This window comes from Sipha flava, unplaced genomic scaffold (genome assembly GCF_003268045.1).
Source record: "Sipha flava isolate LNK unplaced genomic scaffold, YSA_version1 73_pilon_pilon, whole genome shotgun sequence".
Taxonomy (NCBI): Eukaryota; Metazoa; Arthropoda; class Insecta; order Hemiptera; family Aphididae; genus Sipha; species Sipha flava.
Window position 1 is genome coordinate 1254582 of NW_020273613.1, and position 22094 is coordinate 1276675.

The window sequence follows — 22094 nt, forward strand, 5'->3', positions numbered from 1 at the left end:
ATTGTATCCAATGTATATATAACTATGTATATACACACAACTTTCAAGTAACTTTTTAATGATCTTACTATTTACTTTCTGTTCTGTTAATAATACTGTTAATACTACTTAATACTGTGAACTATTAATTTGTGCTATTATCAATGTCTCTAATATTATGTGTATTCAATGTACTGTTACCCTGTAAATTACCGTTTACTGTAAATATAAATATAAATAAATATAATGTATTTTTATATATTATATTTATTTTTACCAAGAAAATTATCTACAAATTGATTGATTTTTTTATATATATATTTTTAATATTTGCTGAAATTTTCCATACTTTTATGAAATTCATTTTAGAAATTGTTTCCAAATTTAAATTCTAATTCTATTCTTTTTACAGACATCAATTAAAATGAAGCTTTTAGCCCAGTGCACAGTGAATTTATTGCTAGGAGAACCATTCAACGTAAGTTTATATTATTACATTAACGTTATGCTATTATGTCTTTTTATTTATTATTATTATTACCAGGGGTGTAAAATCACTTTTAAGCATCCCATTGTTTTAAACTTTGAAAACATATTCAGATTAATAAAAAAAAAAAAAACAAGTAACTAATTCAAAGCAACTCGTTAATCTTGATTGGTTTTATTTATGATGGTCGCAAAAAACTTTTATATTTTTGTTATTTTTCCCTCAAAATAATCTATTGGGATTTGAAAACAAGCATTATTCTTCATTATTAGATATACATTCACTCTTTTTTTTTGTAAGAAAGTTATTTTTTTATTGTTACAAAGAATTCTCAGCTCCTTTTATTTTTCACCTTTTTAAGACACACCCGCTAAACATTTCAGATAATATCATTTATGTTTACGTAATGGACCATGTAAGTGCGTAGACTTTGGTCCGATGTTTCAGAAAACCTTAATAAATTTGATTATGACTTTAGCAGACATTCTTTAATGGAATAATATCGTTAACTGATTAAATATAAGATGATGTCGGTAACCATCATTCTTTACGATAGAATTGATAATTTTTAATTTTTGCTTGATGTCTTGTAAAAAAATTTTTCTTAAGTAGCTTAATGTTTAACAACTTATACGTATTGCAATATATCACACTTTTCGCCGCTCCTATATGATCTCAGAATTTGATAAATCGTTAAGAAAACCTATTATGTGAGCGATTATACAATGCTGAATAATTAATGACAGTTTTTGTTTTCTAGTTTGAAAAAGCTAAGGAGCTTATGGCTGATGCCAAACTGGGTAAGTTAAATTGTTTTTTCTTACAATAATACTTAGATGACATGGTTTATATTTTAAGAATATTAGTGACTTACGTGGTTAATAGTTTACTACAATAAGACCTTCGATTTACTAAGGAAGAAAAATACAATTGAATAATAAAGTATGAAAACAATATTGGTTATTTGGCCTATACTTACAGTTAATTTTTAAATTTTAATACTATAGAGTTTATACTGTATATGCTTTTTTTTCAATGAAAAACGTGAAGAGAGAAACAACTTTTATTAAAGAGAACTGCCCAACATTCTGGTTGCCTTTATGACATAATATAAATATTCAGACATTTGTTACATAGTTATAAATATAAATAATATATACAGTATAAAAAAATTAATCACATATTAGTTATTTTTCAAATAAGGTAAATATCAATGATAAACTAGGCTTATTTGAGACAAGTCTCAAATTTAGCTTTTAAAATATTTTTCATGTATTTGACTATCACTATCTAATTATTATTAATATATTTCTAATATATTAACATATTATTAAGATAAATTTATAAAAAGAAAAAAATACTAACGAGATAAATAAAAATTATAAAGCATTTAAATTTAGAATTATTTAATTATATCAAAATGGTATTTTGCTATTTTAAGCCATAGTAACATTATTATTGGATGAAAATAATTAACACAAATGTATTTCTTTAAAAATTTCTGTTTGAAATTTAGATTTGAAAAATATTAAAAAAAAAAAAACACATCATTGAACTAAAATTTAAATTCGTGTTAAATGTATTCTATCTTTGGCATGTATGTGTTTTAAGTCTTACTTATTCCTAATTTCTAGAGTTTATACTTAATTAAGGTTATTTTTTTCCCGTTGCTTTTTCACTGTGTATTTTATAAATAATTTCTATCCAAAATTTGATTACATTTCAAAATGTCCCTTGTTGTTTTCTGTTTAACTTTTAATATTATTTCTGTGGTTATTGGTCAAGTCTTAATGACTTAATTTGACTCTGATAGGTATTTAAAAAAATATTAAAATTATAGCTAGGTTTATATAATGTTATGTATGATAAGTTAACACACTTGTAAGCTGAACTCATTTATTTTGTGGTGTTACTATAAGGTTTCATGTTATATTGTTTAAAATAAATTTAAGTCCTTAATACAAATGAATAAGATTTTTTTTTTTTTTTGAATTCTTCCGATTAAATAGATATTGTGAAGTAGATATTTTTCACTCGTGCAGTTGTACTTTTCAGTGACGAGTGACTATATATGACTATATAATAAATATACAGAGAAACTCTCTCGCTTTAAAAAAAAATGTTTATATTCTAGATTTTCTTTGGTTACAATACACAGAACGGAAAATAAAATAAATTTAGAATTTTTAAAACACTACGTGGTTCTTGTCGTAGGTATTGGTGTAAACTATGATTTTATTATTATGGCTTTACTTAACAGTTCTTTGATGCTCTTTTCTACTTGGGAAACACTATATTTAACGTCCTTTTGGATGTTTCCTTTTCATGTAATCGAGGTTATTCTAGAATTTTCGAGGCCCTAGGTGAATTCTATACTGCACGTAAGTATCTCATACATTATAGAGTGATGGTATAAAATAAAAATTACCGAACAATTGCCAATTGTAAATAGTAGATATCTACATTCGCCGTGAATTATTTTATTAATTCTACCACAGAAAAGATTTTTATAGTCAAATAAAATTTCCATTCCTTTGTAAAACCATTATTTACCGATTCATTTCTACAGTTAACATAATTTTATTCCCGTACAACTAAACTTTATATACATAAGCCATTAATGAAGATTTATCATAGTGAAATTTTAGTAGTAGTATTCAATGACCATGACTTGAAAAATTGAAATTAATTAATTAATTACTAGGCTATGTGTACATATAAATATATATGTATATATTTGTGCCCTTATGTGTATACACACCATATTTAGCAGTAATTTATACTTGGCATAAAAACACGTATAACTTAGAATTCGTATTATGATTAAAATTAAATTTGAATATACTTATATTTAATTTGCAAAATAAATAGTTACAGTGCTTATAATTTTAGTAATTTCTCAAATTGTCCGCGTTTTATTTTATTATTATAAACTTTAGTGTTACTTATTAATCTGTATTTTATTTAATGCTAATCAGTAATTTATAGTTTACTTTTTAAATATTTAATAACCATTTAACCATATTTTTATTTTTAGATGTTGAAAATTGTAAAGCTTGTGTTGCCGCTATAACATTTATTTTAAAAAATTCTGCCTGCCATGCTGTATCTCAAAATTACCTCTCAAACGAGTTACAACAAGTATATTAAAATAATTATGTTTATTTTCATCTACAAATATTTAGTATTTATATTTTATTATTGACTACCGAAAAAATATGTTATATTTCGTTAAATTAGTTAAATAATAATTGCTTTTAATCGTATGAAAGTAATGAAAAATAACTTAATATATTTATTTGCAATATTTATTATATATTTTTTTAATTGCATATTAAGTAAAATAAATATTTATAATTACATAATTATAATGTTTTACATGTTGAGCTTTAAGATTTTTCATTATATTTTGTTAAAATGAATTACATAAATCTATCAATTTTGACATTTCTAAATGCATCTTAAAATACAATTTTAAAAATTGTATAATTCTAGCAATGAATCTCATTTTTATTTATGGTTATTATTATATATTTTCAGATTGGGTTACCTCGTGAACATGCTTCTGCATTATGTAAGGTGTACTTAGACAACATATCACAAATAACCAAAGTTTTGAAGAATGAATCTTTACAAATTGGCCGCTTAAATTATGCTAATTTATCCAAAGGGAATGATGGTGAATATTTAATGACATTGCAGTTTTCTAGTACACCTAATAAGTCGGAAGAACAGATATTCACATTGACCCGAGAACAAATTCAATTATTAATTTCTGGTATGTTTTATTTCTTAAATACATATTAAGTAAGTACTTTATATTAAAACTATCGGATTATAAATTTATTAATAATGGATTTTTGTAACCAGTTCAATAAACAGTGTACTCTTACAAATATGTAGTCTAATTATTATATGTATTAATATGTATTTGATTGTTAGCACCTAATCAATATTATGCTACTTCGTTGTAAAACAATACCAGTAGAGATAATTTGGTAATCCTTCCCATAGTAACAAAAAAAAAAAAAAAGTATAAAATATAAGTATTGCACATTAGCTATTTTTAGAATATATATTTTGTGATTCCGACGCGATGTTTTTAAATGCGTTTTGGTAATCGTTTACAGTCAATTACCGTTTTATTACTTGTAATATTTTATAATTTTGATTTATCAAAAAAACTTCATTCATTGCTTATAATGCTTCATTTTTTAACTGAATATCGCTGTTTGTTAGTTATTTGATTTAGTCATTTCCTGATTATTTAATCAGTGTTAAGAACGTTCACTTAATAGTTGAACTCGTTCAAGTTTATGTTTATGTTAATTTTTTTTTTTTTATATTTCTGAATTACCAACTTGCATTCTACTCGTATATAAATGGGCTTTTATAAAATGTATAAGTTATATTTAAACTTAAAATATTTGTAGGCAAATAAACATTTTATTAATTAATTTATCGTTTAAAATAACATTTGACATTTCGACATTGAAATGTTATACGAAAAACACAATAATTAAATCTTTATCCGTAGAGTTAGGCTCTCCGTGTACTAAATAAATTAGGACGTGAGTGATAGTGTGGATAAGATAGAATGTATATCCTACATTTTATCTAATATATATGTTCACACTCTAGTACAATTTAATAATTTACCCGAAAATATTCAAATAGGACCACACCAGAAAAATTATAAATTTAATATCTAACTTATTACTAAATATTTTAAAAATTTTGACTGATTTGTATCAAAATTTAAAAATTAAGTTATTATTTTCAACATTATATTAATCTTGAACAAACGCAGTTTGCAGGGAGACGTTATATCCACTAATTTTTTATACTTTATAATTAATTTTTTATTTTATTATTTGTGTAAAAATCTTCATTTTAAAGTAATATACTACAACTGAAGAAGTTCAACTTTATAATGTTAAATACCCATTGAAATACGTGTCATTTGTATTTATGAAATTGTCGTTCTGAACTCAAATTCCCAAGTGCATTAAAACAACCACAAAAATACCTTATTTGGTTTTGTAACATATTATAAATTCTCTTTCCTCAAAATAATATAATCTTTTGATAATGGTCTCCCATGAGACCCAGTTAGAGCCGTTAGAAATGTCCATTGTAATGACAGATATAATGAATGAAAAAAAGGCATACGATTTGTAAAAATGTCTTCAAAAAATAGCCAAAAATTTGTTCATTATTAATGTGTGTGTATAATATATAACTTATACTTAATTCTGTATAGATGTCTAATGTAATTAGATATAAGATCCCAATATAAAAAAAAAATTAAATACCATTTTGATAGTTTTTACAGCATGTTTGTACTTTTTTGTAGCATTTTTATTAAATTTGAATAATTTTCTAGAAACCCTCATTCAGCAACATTAAATACACCTCTTTTTATTTGTGCTGAAACGTTTGTTTTTAATGTAATGTGTAAACTGTTAAATAATATATTTATCAATGCAATCATAAAAAATGTCATTAAATGATTTAATACATTTTACAACTTAAGACTTAAAAAGCTTAGGTTATAACTATAACTTTTTATTTTATATGATCCTGAACAATTTTGAATAATTTTGAATATCTATTTACTATTTATTACATGTTTCACTAAATTAGCTTCATTGTAAATACTATGTTTTTACAACAGCTTTTCTAAACCTATTAATCCCTAATATTTTTTAATGGTTCACACAAAAATTAAAAAGTTTTATTTACATTCTAAACCCGTATGAAACAGTAGCGCAATCAGGAATTTTTCATGGGGGCGGGGGGGGGTCTGACAAAATAAACTAATATACAAATAATAAAAAATTATAATATATATATATATATCTAGAATATGATATTAATATACTATTATACGTACCAGGGGGGGGGGGGTCCAGACCCGGAGTCCACCCCCTGGTTGCGCCACTGGTATGAAATAGTCATTGATTTTTTGATTTATTAAACAAATGCATATTAAGCATTTTGATATTTTTAAACTATAAATATACTTAATTAGTGGACACTCACGAAAACGATTAAAAGATTTAAAGTTATTTGAGATAAATTATTAACCTGCATTTTTCTTGGTATCAACTATCTACATTGTGAATGTCATATTAATAAGACACCTAATGTCAAGATCGTTTTACCCTCAAAATACTCTCTACGGAAATAGTGATCCTGTCCTGTATAATCCATCAAATTTTATTTTTTATAACTTGAGAGAAATTTTATATAGACCGCATAAACCCAGTTTTTAAATATTTTTTTTCTCGATATTTCTAACAAGTCGTCTAAAAAAGTTAATTTTTCCCATTATTTGAAATCGGAATTAAAAATGTCATCTATAGAACGTTGTTTAATAATTAAAAATAATTTTTTGAAAATATTAAATTGACAATCAGTGATCACTATTTCCGTAAAGTAGGTTTCGATGGTAAAATTATCGACTAAATGAAATTTTATTATTTTTTTATTTTATTATTTTTTATAAAATGCACCTAACATTATAACTTATACTTAATTAACTATAAGTAATATGAGTATATGAAGAGTAATAGATTTGATTGTTACCTATTGGCATATGTTTGTCTACGGGGGAGGCAGTGTGGGCACCGGCCTCCTCAGCGACGTTTTTGGCCTCTTAGCTTATAATGGTGAAACCACGAATATATAGTATCTATATCCGTGGCTAAAACAGTAACAATAGGTAATTTTAGGTAGAAGTTGAATTTAAATTTTAAATTTATTGAATTTTATTATTTGTAATATTTTTATAAATTAATTGTTTAACCAAACTAATAAATAACTATTTATTTTGTAATAACTGTAATAAGATGTGTATAGTAGGTTGATGTATAGTTGATAAAATATTTATAAAAAATAAATAAGTAGGACATTAGTTAATAGGCCTTATTTATTATTTCATAGTTGTAATAGTATAGGAAACCCATTTTAAAATCGAGAAAATCTTTAATTTGACGGGGTAAAAAAATTCCAGGTGCTATATAATTTCCATACAACAAAAATAAGTCACAAATATAGATATAGATTATAGATCGCTGTAATAAGTAAAAAATTTAAATTTTATAACTAGCCTCCCCAGCCATGAAGGTCTGGACACGCCTATGCCTAATGGTAACTAAAAAAATTAAGGAGAGGAGTTCAATATTCAATAATATTTTATATGGTTAATAGAATGTATTTTCCTGATAATTTTCAAAAAGGTTCCATAAAAAATTGGCAATTAATCTTATTTTTCTTACATACAAAGGTTGAAAACCAATGTATTACTATACGATACAGAGTTTATATGGAAATATTATGGTAAACAGTTCACATCCGTTCCTTGTTTAAAAAAAGTATCTTTATATTATATATTTATAAAGTATTAAAATCTATATTATTCTGTAAAATCTATATAATTAATAAATGATAATACATACTCAATGAAATAAAAAAAAACTTGCTATAGAATATTCATAACGGTGAATATTAAAATTTAAGTAAATAAAATATTGAGTGTAAAATCAAAATTTAATAATGTACTCAATATCTCAAGCGTATTGAATTTCAAAAAGATAAGTAATAGTTGAATAAACAATAGTAAATATATAATCTACCATGGAATGAAAGTTTAGATGTACACTATATATATATATAAATAAGTAGGTATTTCAATGGCTTAAATACAAATACAGTAGAACTTCCATATAACGATCACCGAAAGAACTGGAAATAATAAACGTTATTTAGAGGTGCCCCTCCTACAATTATGATCGGTAATAGAAGCTCAATACATTTATAATAACCAATAGATAGTGATCGCTATATAGACTGCATGCAAATTTCATAAATAAAATACCAAATAAAAAACGCATATCAATATGAGTACTAAAAAATGTAAATATGATTTACGATATAACGTGGGTACATTTTAAAATTAAAAAAATTTAGTTATATTAATTTGTTTTAAATTAATTTTATTATTTGAACAATTTTTTTCAAAATAAATCTCTGCGGTTTTTAACATATTTATCAATGATGAATTATCATCTATGTCACCTTAATTAATTAATATTTAAATAAACTTTTTATTTTTGGTAAAAACTAAACAGTTTTATTTTTTCCATATTTTCATTTGAATTTCATTGAAACTACGCGCACTTCGAAACATTTTATACACTGAACATTAATGAAACATGATAAAATATACAGTCACAAACAATTGTCATCACATTATCAACATCATAAATGTTCGTTAAGATAAACAATCAAAAATAATTTAAAATTTTTCCAATTTTCCATCATTCATTTGACATATTTTAAAATTTTCCCGTTAATTAGAGTGCTCGCTAAAAAGATGTGTTAATGTATTTTTCCCATAACACACGACGGGAACAAAAAAGTGATTGTTACATAGAGGTCACATTTAACGGAAGTTTTACTGTATAACATTATTTTTTTTTTTTTTAAGACATCAATATATCAAATGTTTTTTTTTGTCTTGACATTTTTTTTTTCACTAACTGCTAAGTTAGTAAATAGTAGTGTAGGTGATGGTGGGCGGTCCCTTTTTACGAAACGATCGTCTTCCACCAGGAAAGCGAAACATTCGAAGGCCGGGTTAGAACCGGTGATTCTGCGTGTTAGTATTAGATAGCTGACTTATGCCACTCGACCACGTTGTCGTTTATCTTCCTTTTTCTAGAAAGTTAGACACTCTTGACCCAAAATACTAAAATGCAATGATTTTCATACGAATATAATTGTTTCACCTAATAACTAAGTATAAAAAAATTTGATAAATACTACATTAAAAAATTGTTGATAGATATGATTTAAATGTTTAAACATATTAAAAGTAACTAGGGTATGGATTTTTATGTATTTAAAATTAAAAAGGATATACATATAAATCTAATATGAAAAATACAAAGTATGTATAATAAAAAATGTAATTTTGAATAAAAACTATAGATTAGGTACAAAATAATACATTTAAACTATACGTTAGATTATTAATTATAATATTTCTATTATTATTGGAGTATAGGATCCTCATCGTCAACAAAATAATGGGCAATCGTAAATTTTTTTTAAATTTTCTAAAGTATATCGACGTCGATTGTGATGCATAGTGTTCTGATAGCAGTTAAAGGACCTTCCATGTCAACACATTATAAATGCAAATTTAAAAGCTTCTAATTTAACAGGACCAAAATCATGGCAAATTTGTGTCACTGCCATTGTGAACGTTTGCAATTGCATCAATTATCTTCAAACCACGATTTTTGCTAAGTACATGTTCAATCTTTTTCTTGATTTGTATGCCAATCTCCCCTAGAACTTCTTTAAATTTTTCCGCAGTAATATTGACAATGCCAAGGCTGTCGTAACGTACGACTAGTAATTTTTAATATATTTTTATCCGAATTTAAGGGTGATAACGATGATTTTTTTTCAAATTATAAGTATATTTAGCATAAGTATAAAAATATATAACATAAAAAATTAAAAAATATGTAGTATCAACCATAGCATAAAACATTCACTTAGACCTGAAACATATTTCTATAGAATAATCATTCAATTACCATCCAAGACCATAACTAGGGGATGGTTTTGGGGGTTCATCCCCCCCCTGAAATTTTTTCGTGTTATGTCATGGTTTACGAAGTGTTAAAATTACAATTGTAATTATTAAATTTTATTTAAATTTTAAGTAATTTATTCGAAATAATAAAAAGACAAAACACTATGATGAGTTTCTTTATTAAAAATCGTAAATTAAATTTATTGGAAAATAAAATCGAAGGTACACCGCATACATCAAGTTCATGTTCAAAGTTCAATATTGAAACATCTACCTCAAATTAGAATAGTTTTGATACTGGGTAATATTTGAATCAAACTATAAGTAACGAATTTAAGCATAAACTATTTGTAAATAAATGGAAATTTGATGAAAATTAATGCTTCACTGACCATAAAAAAATAATATCTTCGCTATACTCTTTACTTCCCAGCAGTAGCGTATCCAGGATTCATTTAACGGGGGTGTTTTAAAATTGAATAGATTTATAATAAGTGGGGGTTCTGCCACCCCCTACTCCATACATTTATAAATACCATGTATTTATATAAATTATTATATTAATGAAAATGATTATATTTACATATACCTACGTTTAGTTAAATTATACTGTAATTAAGTTTGCAATTTGATGAAATACCATAAAATACGGTCGATGGAGGGTGTTCAACACCCATATCCCCCCCCCCCCCCTATGTACGCCCCTGCTTTCCAGTAAAAACCCTAATTCTGAATTAGAAGTAAGTAATTTCGAATTATACTCAGAGTTTTTAGATTTAGTTGTACTTTCAAACGAATTAAAATTGGAATAGGAAATGGTATGATAAAGCAATATTAGAAAGGTCTTCTGAAATACTTGAAGTGTATTCTAACTGCGACTAAAATGTTTGTCCAAATATTTAATTTTTCTTAAAAGTTCTAGAATTATTACCAGTAGCAACGACAACACCGAAAAATACTTTTTCGATGCTAAAAATAATAAAAATGACCTAAATTATGCAACTGGAGAAGACCGATTTACTGGCCTAGCACTATTAAGTGTACCTACATAGGAATATTGTTGTAGGTCCAGAAGCCGGTATTAATCGTTTTTCAAATGGAAAACAAAGAAACTTAGAGTTTGTCATATAAACATTTTACGAATTAAGTGTATATAATTAAATTTAATAACTATTTTAAAATTTAGCAATAAAAATGTTTAATTGTAAATATTAGTATTAAAATATTATGAATTTTATACTATAGGTAATAAATTATATATACAATATTATAATAAAATTAGAACAACACAAATGATTAGCTTATAACCCCCATCTAATTTATTTCTAATTGTGGCCCTGTCAACATCAATCATGACAAATATCACACATATAAATCTGCATCCTATAAATAACCATTGAATCACTCTAGCAACTAGTCTAGCCTATAGTGTGTTAATTTCTTGTAAAACAAAAACATTAAATACATGAATTATAGACCACATTATCAAATAATAAATATAATTAAATTTTTATCAATAATCTGTTTTGTTTTTAGTATTTTTAAGTAAAAAATTGCTGGTATAAATTGTATAACTTTATAAGTTATACATATTAAAGATATATATTTATATATTTTTAATACTGAATCAGCTAGAGATCATTACTATAGGCTGATATTGGGGGGACTTAGATCCCCCCCAAATATTCTAATAGCCCCCCCCCCCCCAAAAAAAAAAAAAAACTGTTAGAAATTTTATTTGTTGTTTTTATAATTTATTTATAATTATCTGTTCATTTTTTTTGAAAATCGTAAAATAAGAAATAATAAAAAACTATTTACAATAGCATTAACAATACCAATTATATAGTTTGGCTACTTGCGAAAGAAGTTTCAGTGCAATGAAAAAAATATAAACTTGGTAAAGGACATTGTTGGTTCAAGATAAGTTCAGCAAACTTTCAATACTATATATTGAAAATGATATATCAAAAAATATAAAAAGCGATGATATTTTGAGTACCTTTGCTAATACAAATAGTTATTTCTCATTAAAATAAAATATTAATTATTTTTAAATATACATTATTTAGTGTTTTTTAAATATAATTTAAACATATCTATATTTTTAATGGTAATAAATTTTACTTGTGTATGGGAAGGAGGTGTGGGGGCGAAGCTCCTGCGGGTTATTTTACATTGAATTATTATAGCTCCCCAAAAAAATTCAACCAAATGTCCGCCTATGATCATTACCATTCTAATCATATGTAACATATGTGAACTAAAATCAGTTAACTTTTAACAAAAGAATATTCTTTGTTAAAATAATCTTTCACTACAAATATAATTATATATTTTTACCACTTATCCAACAGAACCCAATATAGTTAAAAGTTATTAATACATTTATTTATTAAAAAAGTTATTAATAAATTTCAATCAAATATTGGTCAGCATACCAACATATTCAGTACAATTACAAATATTTTTATTTAAAATTTATGTATTCAAATCTCATATATTTTATAAATAATCATATAGTTCTCAAAAATGTAACATCTAAATAATAATTACTATTATTTATTTTATAATTAAAAAAAAAATTCTAAAAATTTAATATGCTTATAAATAATTAAAAATGTCAAGGCAATTTAAGTAGTCAAAATTATATAATTTCAATCAGTCTTAAAACTACATTTATTTGTTTATAATTATTGTCAAAATCATTAACACTAAAAAATGATTATTATTTTCAGAATTCAGCAGTGTTAACAATAGAATGAATGAACTAGCTCGAGAATGTAAAGAATAATAAGCTAATTCAATTCATTCACAACAATAAGTAAGTAAAAGTTGTAACTTCTACTATAAAAAATTATTGTCAATATGTAAAAATTGATTTCAAATATTACAAAATGTAATATTAATTAATGAATATGTAATATTCATATGATAAAAATATGTATAGCGGAAGGAATATTAATATTAATAACCATATATTTTTTCAAATCACTTTTTAAATTACAAACAATTTAAATTTATGAGAATTCATATGTAAAATGAAAAAAATATAGAATCTATGACTATTAACTATTTAAATATTAAAAGAAATTGAATTAAAACAAACATTTTTGAGAATAAATACTCCCTAACATAAATATGAGCAACATGCAATTAAATTTAATTTTGTTTTATTATATAATAAAATATTATCAATTACATTTGTCAACATTTTCAAGTACTCCTTCCAAATACATTAACAATATCATATTTAACAAGTTAATATACAAAACAAATATTCTTATTTAAAAACACATAAAGCAATAAACAGTTTTAATAAGCTGTTTTATCCAAAAATAATATATTAAATTATTTATCACAATATATTTAACAATAAAAAAACTCAATAATAAAGTAGAAATATTACATTGTTACATAATTTTTAATTTTACAGTTAAATCAGTGCTTAGAAAGTTTCTTTAAAAAAGGACCTCATTCTAATTCATGTTCATCTTGTTAAAAAGGAACTAAATCTTTTACCGTTCCTGTCTTGAAGAAAAGAACTAATTCCTTTCCTTGTTCCTAAATAAGGAACATTTTTCGTTCTTCAAATTTTAAAATTTTATCAATATAATCAATTATATATAATTAATTTTATAAGGTATGGTTGTTTTGTTTTTATTTTTAAATTTGTTTATTCCATACAAGTTAATTTTATAATACTTGCTTCGATTTTAATTATTTTATAATATGTATTATGTCCATCAAAAATTTGATAAAAAAAAATATTTTTCAACTCCTATCTATGGTATACCAATACATGAAATAGAAATTGAACTCATGCATTTTTTTGACATAATTATTAATAAGTAATAAATAATAAAATAAATAGTGAAAATAACATGAAAATAATTTATTAAACAGCACTCGGCAGACAAATGATTGTACTGAAGAAGAGACATCGTATTAGCCCTAGCCTGTAGGTACACTTTAAATATAGAAAATATAATAAATTACCAATTATGTATGTAAATAAATATATAAATAATACCTACCCGTATCGTCAAAAGGTTTTTCCAACCACTTTTCTAACCACTTATAAGGCTCTGCCACGATAGAATGAACATTTTGTAAACATTATCAATAATTTCGTAGAAAAAAAAAAGTTATTTTTAGCTCTTTGTGTTTGCTAAATTTCTAAAGAAGTTTTAATTTTTTTTTTTATAATTCTAAAAATTATTTAATTACTTTTATTTAAAAATAAATTAACGAAGAAAGAAACGAAAAAAATTGTTCATATTCCTCTAAAAAGTGAACAAAATTCCAATACGTTCCTAAACATGAAAAAGGAACAACTATATTCCCGATAAGCCCTTAAGAATGGAACAAAATTAAAAGAATGATTTTCTTTGAACGCATTCTTTCTAATCACTGAGTTAAAGAAATTATTATAATCTTATAATTAATTATTAAGAGTAAAATTCAGACTTTCTCATCAAATTATAATGATTTGACTAGATATTAAAAGAATTTTAAATAATTATTATGTTTAATGTCCATTTTAATAACTACAAAATACATGGCTTCAAACAAATAAAATAAAATATTATCTAATGGTAACAATATGGTAAAATTAGGCATGTTAATGGTAAAAAAATAATATTAAAAACTAAACATTTTTTAAATATTTCCTTGCAAAATCGTATGTAGCAAAACTTATACCAGTCGCAATTGGTCCTTTGATCCAATTCATACTCAAACCTTTGAAAAACCCTTGTTTAATGCCTTCAGTTCTAAAAGAAATATAAAATATTTATAATAACAACTGTTAAATTGTCAATTTAATAAAAAATTAATATTTTACTTATAAATCAGTACAAAAGTTGTTCTGAGATTGGTATAATTTTTCCCAGTAATAATTGATGTTTGCATCTTTCTTCTAATTATATCTAGAGGGTAAGAAGATGATTGGCCAGCCATACCTGCCACTGCACCACATGCCAAATTTATAATAGTATTTTCATATCCATGTTTTTCTATTGTAATAAATTTAACTTGTAAATTTTTTTTTAATAAAAATATATTTTATAAAAATTACCTTTAACGAATGACTTCAATGAGCCATATGTAAAGAAACTTGTGCCAGCATAAGGTATAATACCAAGAATGGTTGGTACGTATCCTCTATAAAAACCTTTAATACCTTCAATTTGGTAGGTCTTTCTAAACACCTAAATAATTTGTATTGTATAACTGTTAATCCATGAGCTCAATTAATAATTTCTTTGCAAATATTATTATAAAATATATGTTATAATACAATTATATAATATTATGTGCATTTCTTATTGTTCATTATGTCCTATAACAGTAGTAACTAAATATATAATTGACTACTCTTACATAGGTATATTAAATTTATTGAATATAAACAAATAAACACTTTACATCTCCCAAGGATGCGTAATCAGATTTAGTAGAAACCGCCATTCTTGCTCTTGCCAAATCTAATGGATAAGTTAAAGTTTGTGATGTTACTCCAGCTAAAGAGCCAGAGAGAAATTCACGACCTCCATTGTTTCTAAAAATAAAATAATTTAAATATTAATATTTAATTTAAGCATTTAAAATATTAATAATTGTATAAAATAATTGTTTGTTAAAATTAAAACACATAAAAAAATAAATAGTACAAAAATCCTAAGTTAGATAAATACTATTTGTATTCTTACACTACTACTCTATTTACAACTTTTTAATCTGATTTAAAATAATTTATACATCTTATATCAGTGACATGCTCAATGAAAAATATTGGTGTTATTATTATCTTGCAGTTTGACCATTAATTACATTATTAATATTTATTAACTATGTATTATCTTATTTTCATATAACTATTTAAACAATCAAGCTTTGATCTTCATTATAATATAAAATTAAATTTATATTTATATTTTTTTATTAAAATTATATACTCTACCATTGTCTTTAGCATTAAACTATCAAATTAAATTATAAAACAAATTTAACAATATAAATTATAATCTTGCTTTTCCTAATTCATAAACAAATTATGATTATTGTTCATGATTTGAGCTTAATATTACTTACTTATATCATGTTTATTATTAATTTATACTTTCTATATATATATAAATTTTTAAAATAAAAAAAAAAACTAAACATACCACTTGTTACGGCTAGTGTCTGAAGGTTGTCTTATATTGAGATTAGAACCTAATCTAATTGGCTAATCTTAAGTTTAGACAATGCTTTTGACTAATGTCAAAATTTCGGACTTCGACCAACAAAAACAAATGGATAATCTTAACACTAGCCAATAAAACCAACATTATCCAACAGTTATCGGCTAATGACTAAATAACATTAGCCATAGGTAAATTAAAAATATACAACTATTTACAATAATAATACAATATTTTTAAATTTTAATATTTAATGAATACTGATGTGTTGGGTAGTTGTATAGAGGTGAGCCATGCACGTGGTAAGTAAAATAATTTTCAATAATATAAATATTGTACACGGTTGTGTGCATTTTTATATTATTTTAAAATCAATATGCATATGGTTGCATACAATATTATGTACTCGATAGACACAGTCCGTAATAATCTACCGTAATTATCGACTCAAGTTTGTAAATAGTTAAGATACCAGCTTATAGTACTTTGTAGGTATATCTTGTTTTCAAGCCTGGGAGTTGATAAATTAAAAGTTAAGTTAAATTAACTTATTAACTCAAATTATTTTATTGCTAATAAATTAACTTAACTTATTTCCTTTGAAATTAACGTATTATTTTTTCGTTTATCCCGCTAATTTTGATTTTCAAGACCAGAAAAATATTTTTGTAAAATATCGCATTTGATAACAAGTTCATGGAATTTAAAAAAATATAAAAATAAAAATTTCGAAGAATTTTTAGATGAGACCATAGACCATAATATATATCTCGGTATTAACTATTGATAGGGGTCCCACCGTTCTCGGGAAAAGTATTCAACCGTCTTTAGACTATTGAGTAAAAATAGGCATACCATACATGAATTACATTATCATTGTCATGAAAAGTGGTCGTAAATCTTTATAATAAAATTAGGTACATATTATCATTGACATAATAATTCTACTCTATTATTATTAAAATTATTCCATAATCTATGATACTATTAAATAAGATTGATATTATTATTTATTATTGAATAAGAGAAAATATGAAAGAATTTTTTTATGACTTAAACCGTTTAATTATTTATATGGATAATGTTATTTAGACATTAGCCATATGCATCTGGATAATATTAAATATTGGTGGACATATTCCGAAATTTAGATATTAGCCAAACGCAGTGGCTAAACTTGAGTTTAGCCATACTCCTAACACTAGCCGTAACACCACTGACTATGTATCCAAACTAATCAACAAAATACTGAAAAGTACTATTAATATTTTTTTAACTATCTAAAATTTAAGTATCTGAATGAGCTAGAGAACAGAAATTTGTGTTTTTCTGAGTTAAATAAAAATCCAAAAATATTAAAAATTAATTTTATTTAGTTAAATATGAAGGTCATTTATATTCAATTTAAATGAAAAAAAATAAAAAATAATTTGTTATTTAAAACTCAACAACGTTTTAGTATTCATAAAACACCTTCCCATTTTAATTATTGTTCATTCCCTATAATTGGGTTATTAGCTAAAAAATAAACATTGTTATTATAATTACTTTATGTTAATAGAATCAACATCCAACAACTTTCGCCATTCTTCAAATGCTGTAAATTGGACGGCTGCATACGGGATAATTCTTGTCATGGTAGCTGTATTTCCTCGCCATAACCAAAAGAATCCATTTTTTGAATAAGTATCAATCAAAAATTTATAGGCAGCTCTAGCAGAATACGCTTCTTGTGATATCTAAATTGTATTTGTTATTAAATAATTAAACATACATTTATCTATGTTATAAATTCAATAAATATAAATTATTTTTAATATTAAATTTACTTGAAAATTAATTTTAGTTCGATCCAATGGAGCTATAGTACTTTTGGCCAGAGCACCAGCAATGGCACCAGCCGCCAAACTATATAACACGTTAGTAGAAACCGAATAGTCAGTCTAAAATAATGAACAGAAATATTTAGTTTTAAAGAATACAAAAAAAAAATATTCGGTTCATTTACCTGTGTGTCGCGTGCCATTATGCAAGACAAATTGATCGAAAATATTTCTCATATTCCTTTCTTCGTATGATAATCATAAATAATTGGTTTGTTTGGCAGCTGCAGACTAACGTCAACCTTGATATAGAAATAGCATTGAATGAGGAAATGTATTAAATTTTTTTTTCACACTGACATTAAGTAATTTAGAAAATACTGAAGCCTAAGATTGTCATGAAATTAATTGGCTGTTAACAATGTTCGGCCTGATCTTTAGGATAACTTTTGATAACGGTATTATTGTCATCAGTGATAACGAACATATGTTCGTTATCACTTATAACACTAAACGTTTTAAATGTAATATGTAACAGATAACAACAGTTGTATTGTGTTTATCAAGGTCACGGTTTAAGATACGTATGTAACGTATATCTTAAATCGTGATCAAGGTCGATCAGTTCATTCTTTAAAAACAAAACACTTCACTAACACTTGGTGCTGAAATATATCATATCTGTACCAATAGTAGTAATTACATATATATTTAATCAATGACCATGGTGGCAAAGTAATCACAGGCAGAATGTCTTTTCATTTATTACTTATAAGCTCTCTTTCGAAGTTTTTTAATTGGTTAATAATTATATAAACATTACCAGTGTTAACTACATTGCGTGTTTTTAATTACTTAACTGTTTTATTTGCTGTGGATCAACGTTGGGGATGTTGAATTGCCTTATTTACGAAATATTTCTGAAGTTTTAATGGAATATTATTTTAAATTATAATACAAGTCGTGAAACACTACACTTGGGAACATCAGTCTCGTCGTGTAAGTGTATACGCAGTGATCAAAGTGGGGAAAATGTCAGGAGACGATATTCATCAAAAATTGAGGAGCGTTCCCCTTCCTAATTTTAAATCTTACCAACTTTTTTAGGAAACCCATGAGGTCTAAGCCTCTTTTGTTACACATATATGTTCAAAAAAGTTTTCTTTTCATAGGGTGTAAAAATAAATTTCCCCCCAAGAAAAATAATTCTATACATATGTCTGCTCAAAAAAAAAAAAAATTGAAGTACATGGTAGGTAATGTTTAAAAAACTTAACAAAACTAAAAAAAAAAAACAATTGCAAACCCTGCTAGTTGTTGGTCAACGTAGACAGTAACAAATACGTACATTGCAAATAAGGTGTATACTGTCTGCGGACCCGGACATTTCGCCGCCGTACGATTCGCCGCGACGTCTCGCCGCCGGACCATCTCGCCGCGACCGCTGCACCGTCGGACATATATAATGATATATATTAATTATAATGATGTTTTTAAGTGCTTTTTTAAGCGCTTATTTTAATGATTTTAAGTGCTATAAGTCCCGAGTCCTGCTTATAACAGCATAATGAATTTTCACTGTTTCAACAATGAAATAAATAAACAATTAAAAACACACAGAAGTTAAAAGTATAAGTAAATGTCAACTGGCACTAATATTATTTTTCGACCAAACAATTATAATGTATTCGTAGTTAATTTTTCCCACAACTCAATATATTATTATTTACTATACAAACCTTTATAATAATTATTTTGTATTGTCAATTATATTATGTTACATATATATTTAGGTTTATATTGGTTAATTTAATTAATTAATTAATTAACTAAGTAGTGTATTGGAGAATATACGCGGGTATATGCCGTATACCGGATCCCTATTTTTGGATTTATATATGTAATATAAAAAATAAACTATGTATACATTTTTATATTATATTATTATTATTAAATGTTAAAATTTCACTATTTTGAGTTAGGTATTGAATGTTTACTATTGATTCATCATATCCATTTTCATTACCTAGAAAATTACAGGTTTTTCAAATTTTTATTTTTTTTTTCTTATGTTGAAAATTAAAAAAATAATTTTATAATTCTTGTCGCATTATATAAAGCCGTAAACGTAGGTCGTACATACGAAAAATTTTGTTAATTTTTCTTTCCCAAAAGCGTTGGTTTTCCAAAAACCATTATCGGGACTTTTTCATATTATGCGCTCTTCTAAAAATCTTCTGCCCCAGAGAAGTATGCAAGCACATAGCTGCTTATGAACAAACAGAAATTAATGCTGCAAATTCTATTGTGGGGCTGTGGGGGTGTAAAAATGTACTTGATTTAAATTGAAGAACATATCAAAATTAATGTTTCACAACTCAAAGAGTGTCAATCAGGGATGAACGCATGTAAAAAGTCGGGTGGTGAGGTTTGAAAAAATATCATAACCTTAATGTTCTTGTTTATTAATCTTTAATGATAAGTACATAATTGATAATAATAATATTTCGTGTGGAGGTTCTCTTCGCAGCGAATAGTCCGACAGCGAGTAGTCCGGCGGTGCAGCGGTCACGGCGAATAGTACGGCAGCGAATAGTCCGGCGGCGAAACGATACGGCGAAATGTCCTAGACCCTACTGTCTATATTATAAGATAGTGTCTATCCTCTATCATAATTTAATATTTATACCATAGGTGGTCTTACGGGTGCAGCCTCTGCAGCCTGTATTGCATCTGACATTTCAGCCGCCACATTTTTTTTATTGTATATCATTACACAACACACAATGGAGTAAAGTAAAGTAATGCTCATGATATTTTTCAAACGTATGTAATGATTGTAATGAAGATATTTTAAACCGATTATCCTTAAAACAGCGTCAAATGTTACCCATGGTACTACTGTCACATGGAATTGGCATATAGTCCTTGAGTGCATAGAATACGTTGTTTGTTATCAGTTAGGATTTTTGTATTAATTTTATATTATATCAACGATTTTACTTAAGGATTAAGCATTAAAATATACTACTATAAATATACTTTAGTACGCTTGTTTACGTATTGTTTTTCGTACAAGTGACTTACATTGTATTGCCTTATCAGAGAATATTCATTTTACCGGATTGACGTGACTAACTTCAAGTGGGTCCTCGATTTTTTATAAACTGTTATTAATTTATAGGGTTGCCATTCGTCCCGATTTCGCCGGGACACTACCGGTTTTTACTACAGAGTCCCGATATTTTTCATTTCCCGGCCGGGACGTGGATAAGTACCGGTTTCTTAAAATAAGTCCCGAATTGTTCACATGTGAATAACAAACAATAAATAATTGTCGGAAATTTCCGAGATAGCCGAGGACCGATAATTTTACCGATAAAGTTTCATAACGACATAGCGTATACAATTTATGGAAATAACGATTAGTCGTATATTATAGTCATATATTAGTCTTCACTCTTCAGTCATACGTATTTAGTATTAAATTACTTTGCTGTGTTCTGTGTTGTAGTTACTAATTTTTATTTTTATGCAATTCTACGTATTATTATTTTAAACATCATGGCTCCAAAACGATTATGCAGCTTCACTGACAAACTCCAAAATGAATTTCCATTCATTAAAAAGGTAAAAACCGACAATAATTTTGATGTGCAATGTACTGTATGTTTGAGTACATTTTCAATTAGCCATGGAGGGAAAACTGATATAACATATCATATGAAATCCAATAAACATAAAATAGCACAAAAGGCTGCATTGATATCTGGCAAAGTAAATAATTTTTTTACACCATTAAAAGCTAATGACAAATCATTGAAATTAGCGGCCAAAGAAATAACCTTAGCTTTTCATACTGTTATGCATAATCATAGCTTTAACTCAATGACTTGTACAGCAGATCTTATTCGTCTTTTATTTAATGAAAAAAAATTTACTTGTGCTAAAACTAAAACCCGTGACCTAATAGTAAATATTTTAGCTCCTTTCGCAATGGA

General features: G+C 25.6%; 2 protein-coding genes across 3 annotated transcripts in view; one reads left to right on the top strand and one right to left on the bottom strand.

Moving 5' to 3' along the window:
- LOC112692412 (COMM domain-containing protein 4) overlaps positions 1 to 17915 on the top strand; it is a 35942-nt gene extending 18027 nt beyond the window's left edge. The window contains exons 4-9 of one of the 2 annotated variants that reach the window (XM_025567085.1): positions 392 to 457; positions 1227 to 1266; positions 3504 to 3607; positions 4007 to 4244; positions 12818 to 12903; positions 15015 to 15101. In XM_025567085.1, the coding sequence (XP_025422870.1) occupies positions 392 to 457; positions 1227 to 1266; positions 3504 to 3607; positions 4007 to 4244; positions 12818 to 12873 (504 nt within the window). In that variant the 3' untranslated portion in view covers positions 12874 to 12903; positions 15015 to 15101. Of the gene's footprint in view, positions 1 to 391; positions 458 to 1226; positions 1267 to 3503; positions 3608 to 4006; positions 4245 to 12817; positions 12904 to 15014; positions 15102 to 17831 lie in introns of those variants that run through there. The other variant, XM_025567084.1, reaches the window with a different exon arrangement.
- LOC112692410 (mitochondrial coenzyme A transporter SLC25A42) lies at positions 14602 to 18543 on the bottom strand. The gene is made up of 7 exons (XM_025567081.1): positions 18279 to 18543; positions 18100 to 18213; positions 17819 to 18009; positions 15510 to 15642; positions 15160 to 15292; positions 14926 to 15097; positions 14602 to 14854 (listed from the first exon to the last, which is right to left on the bottom strand). Exons 1-7 carry the CDS (start codon positions 18294 to 18296, stop codon positions 14731 to 14733), a joined length of 885 nt encoding a protein of 294 aa, XP_025422866.1. The 5' UTR covers positions 18297 to 18543; the 3' UTR covers positions 14602 to 14730.
- Positions 18544 to 22094: the final 3551 nt, after the last annotated feature.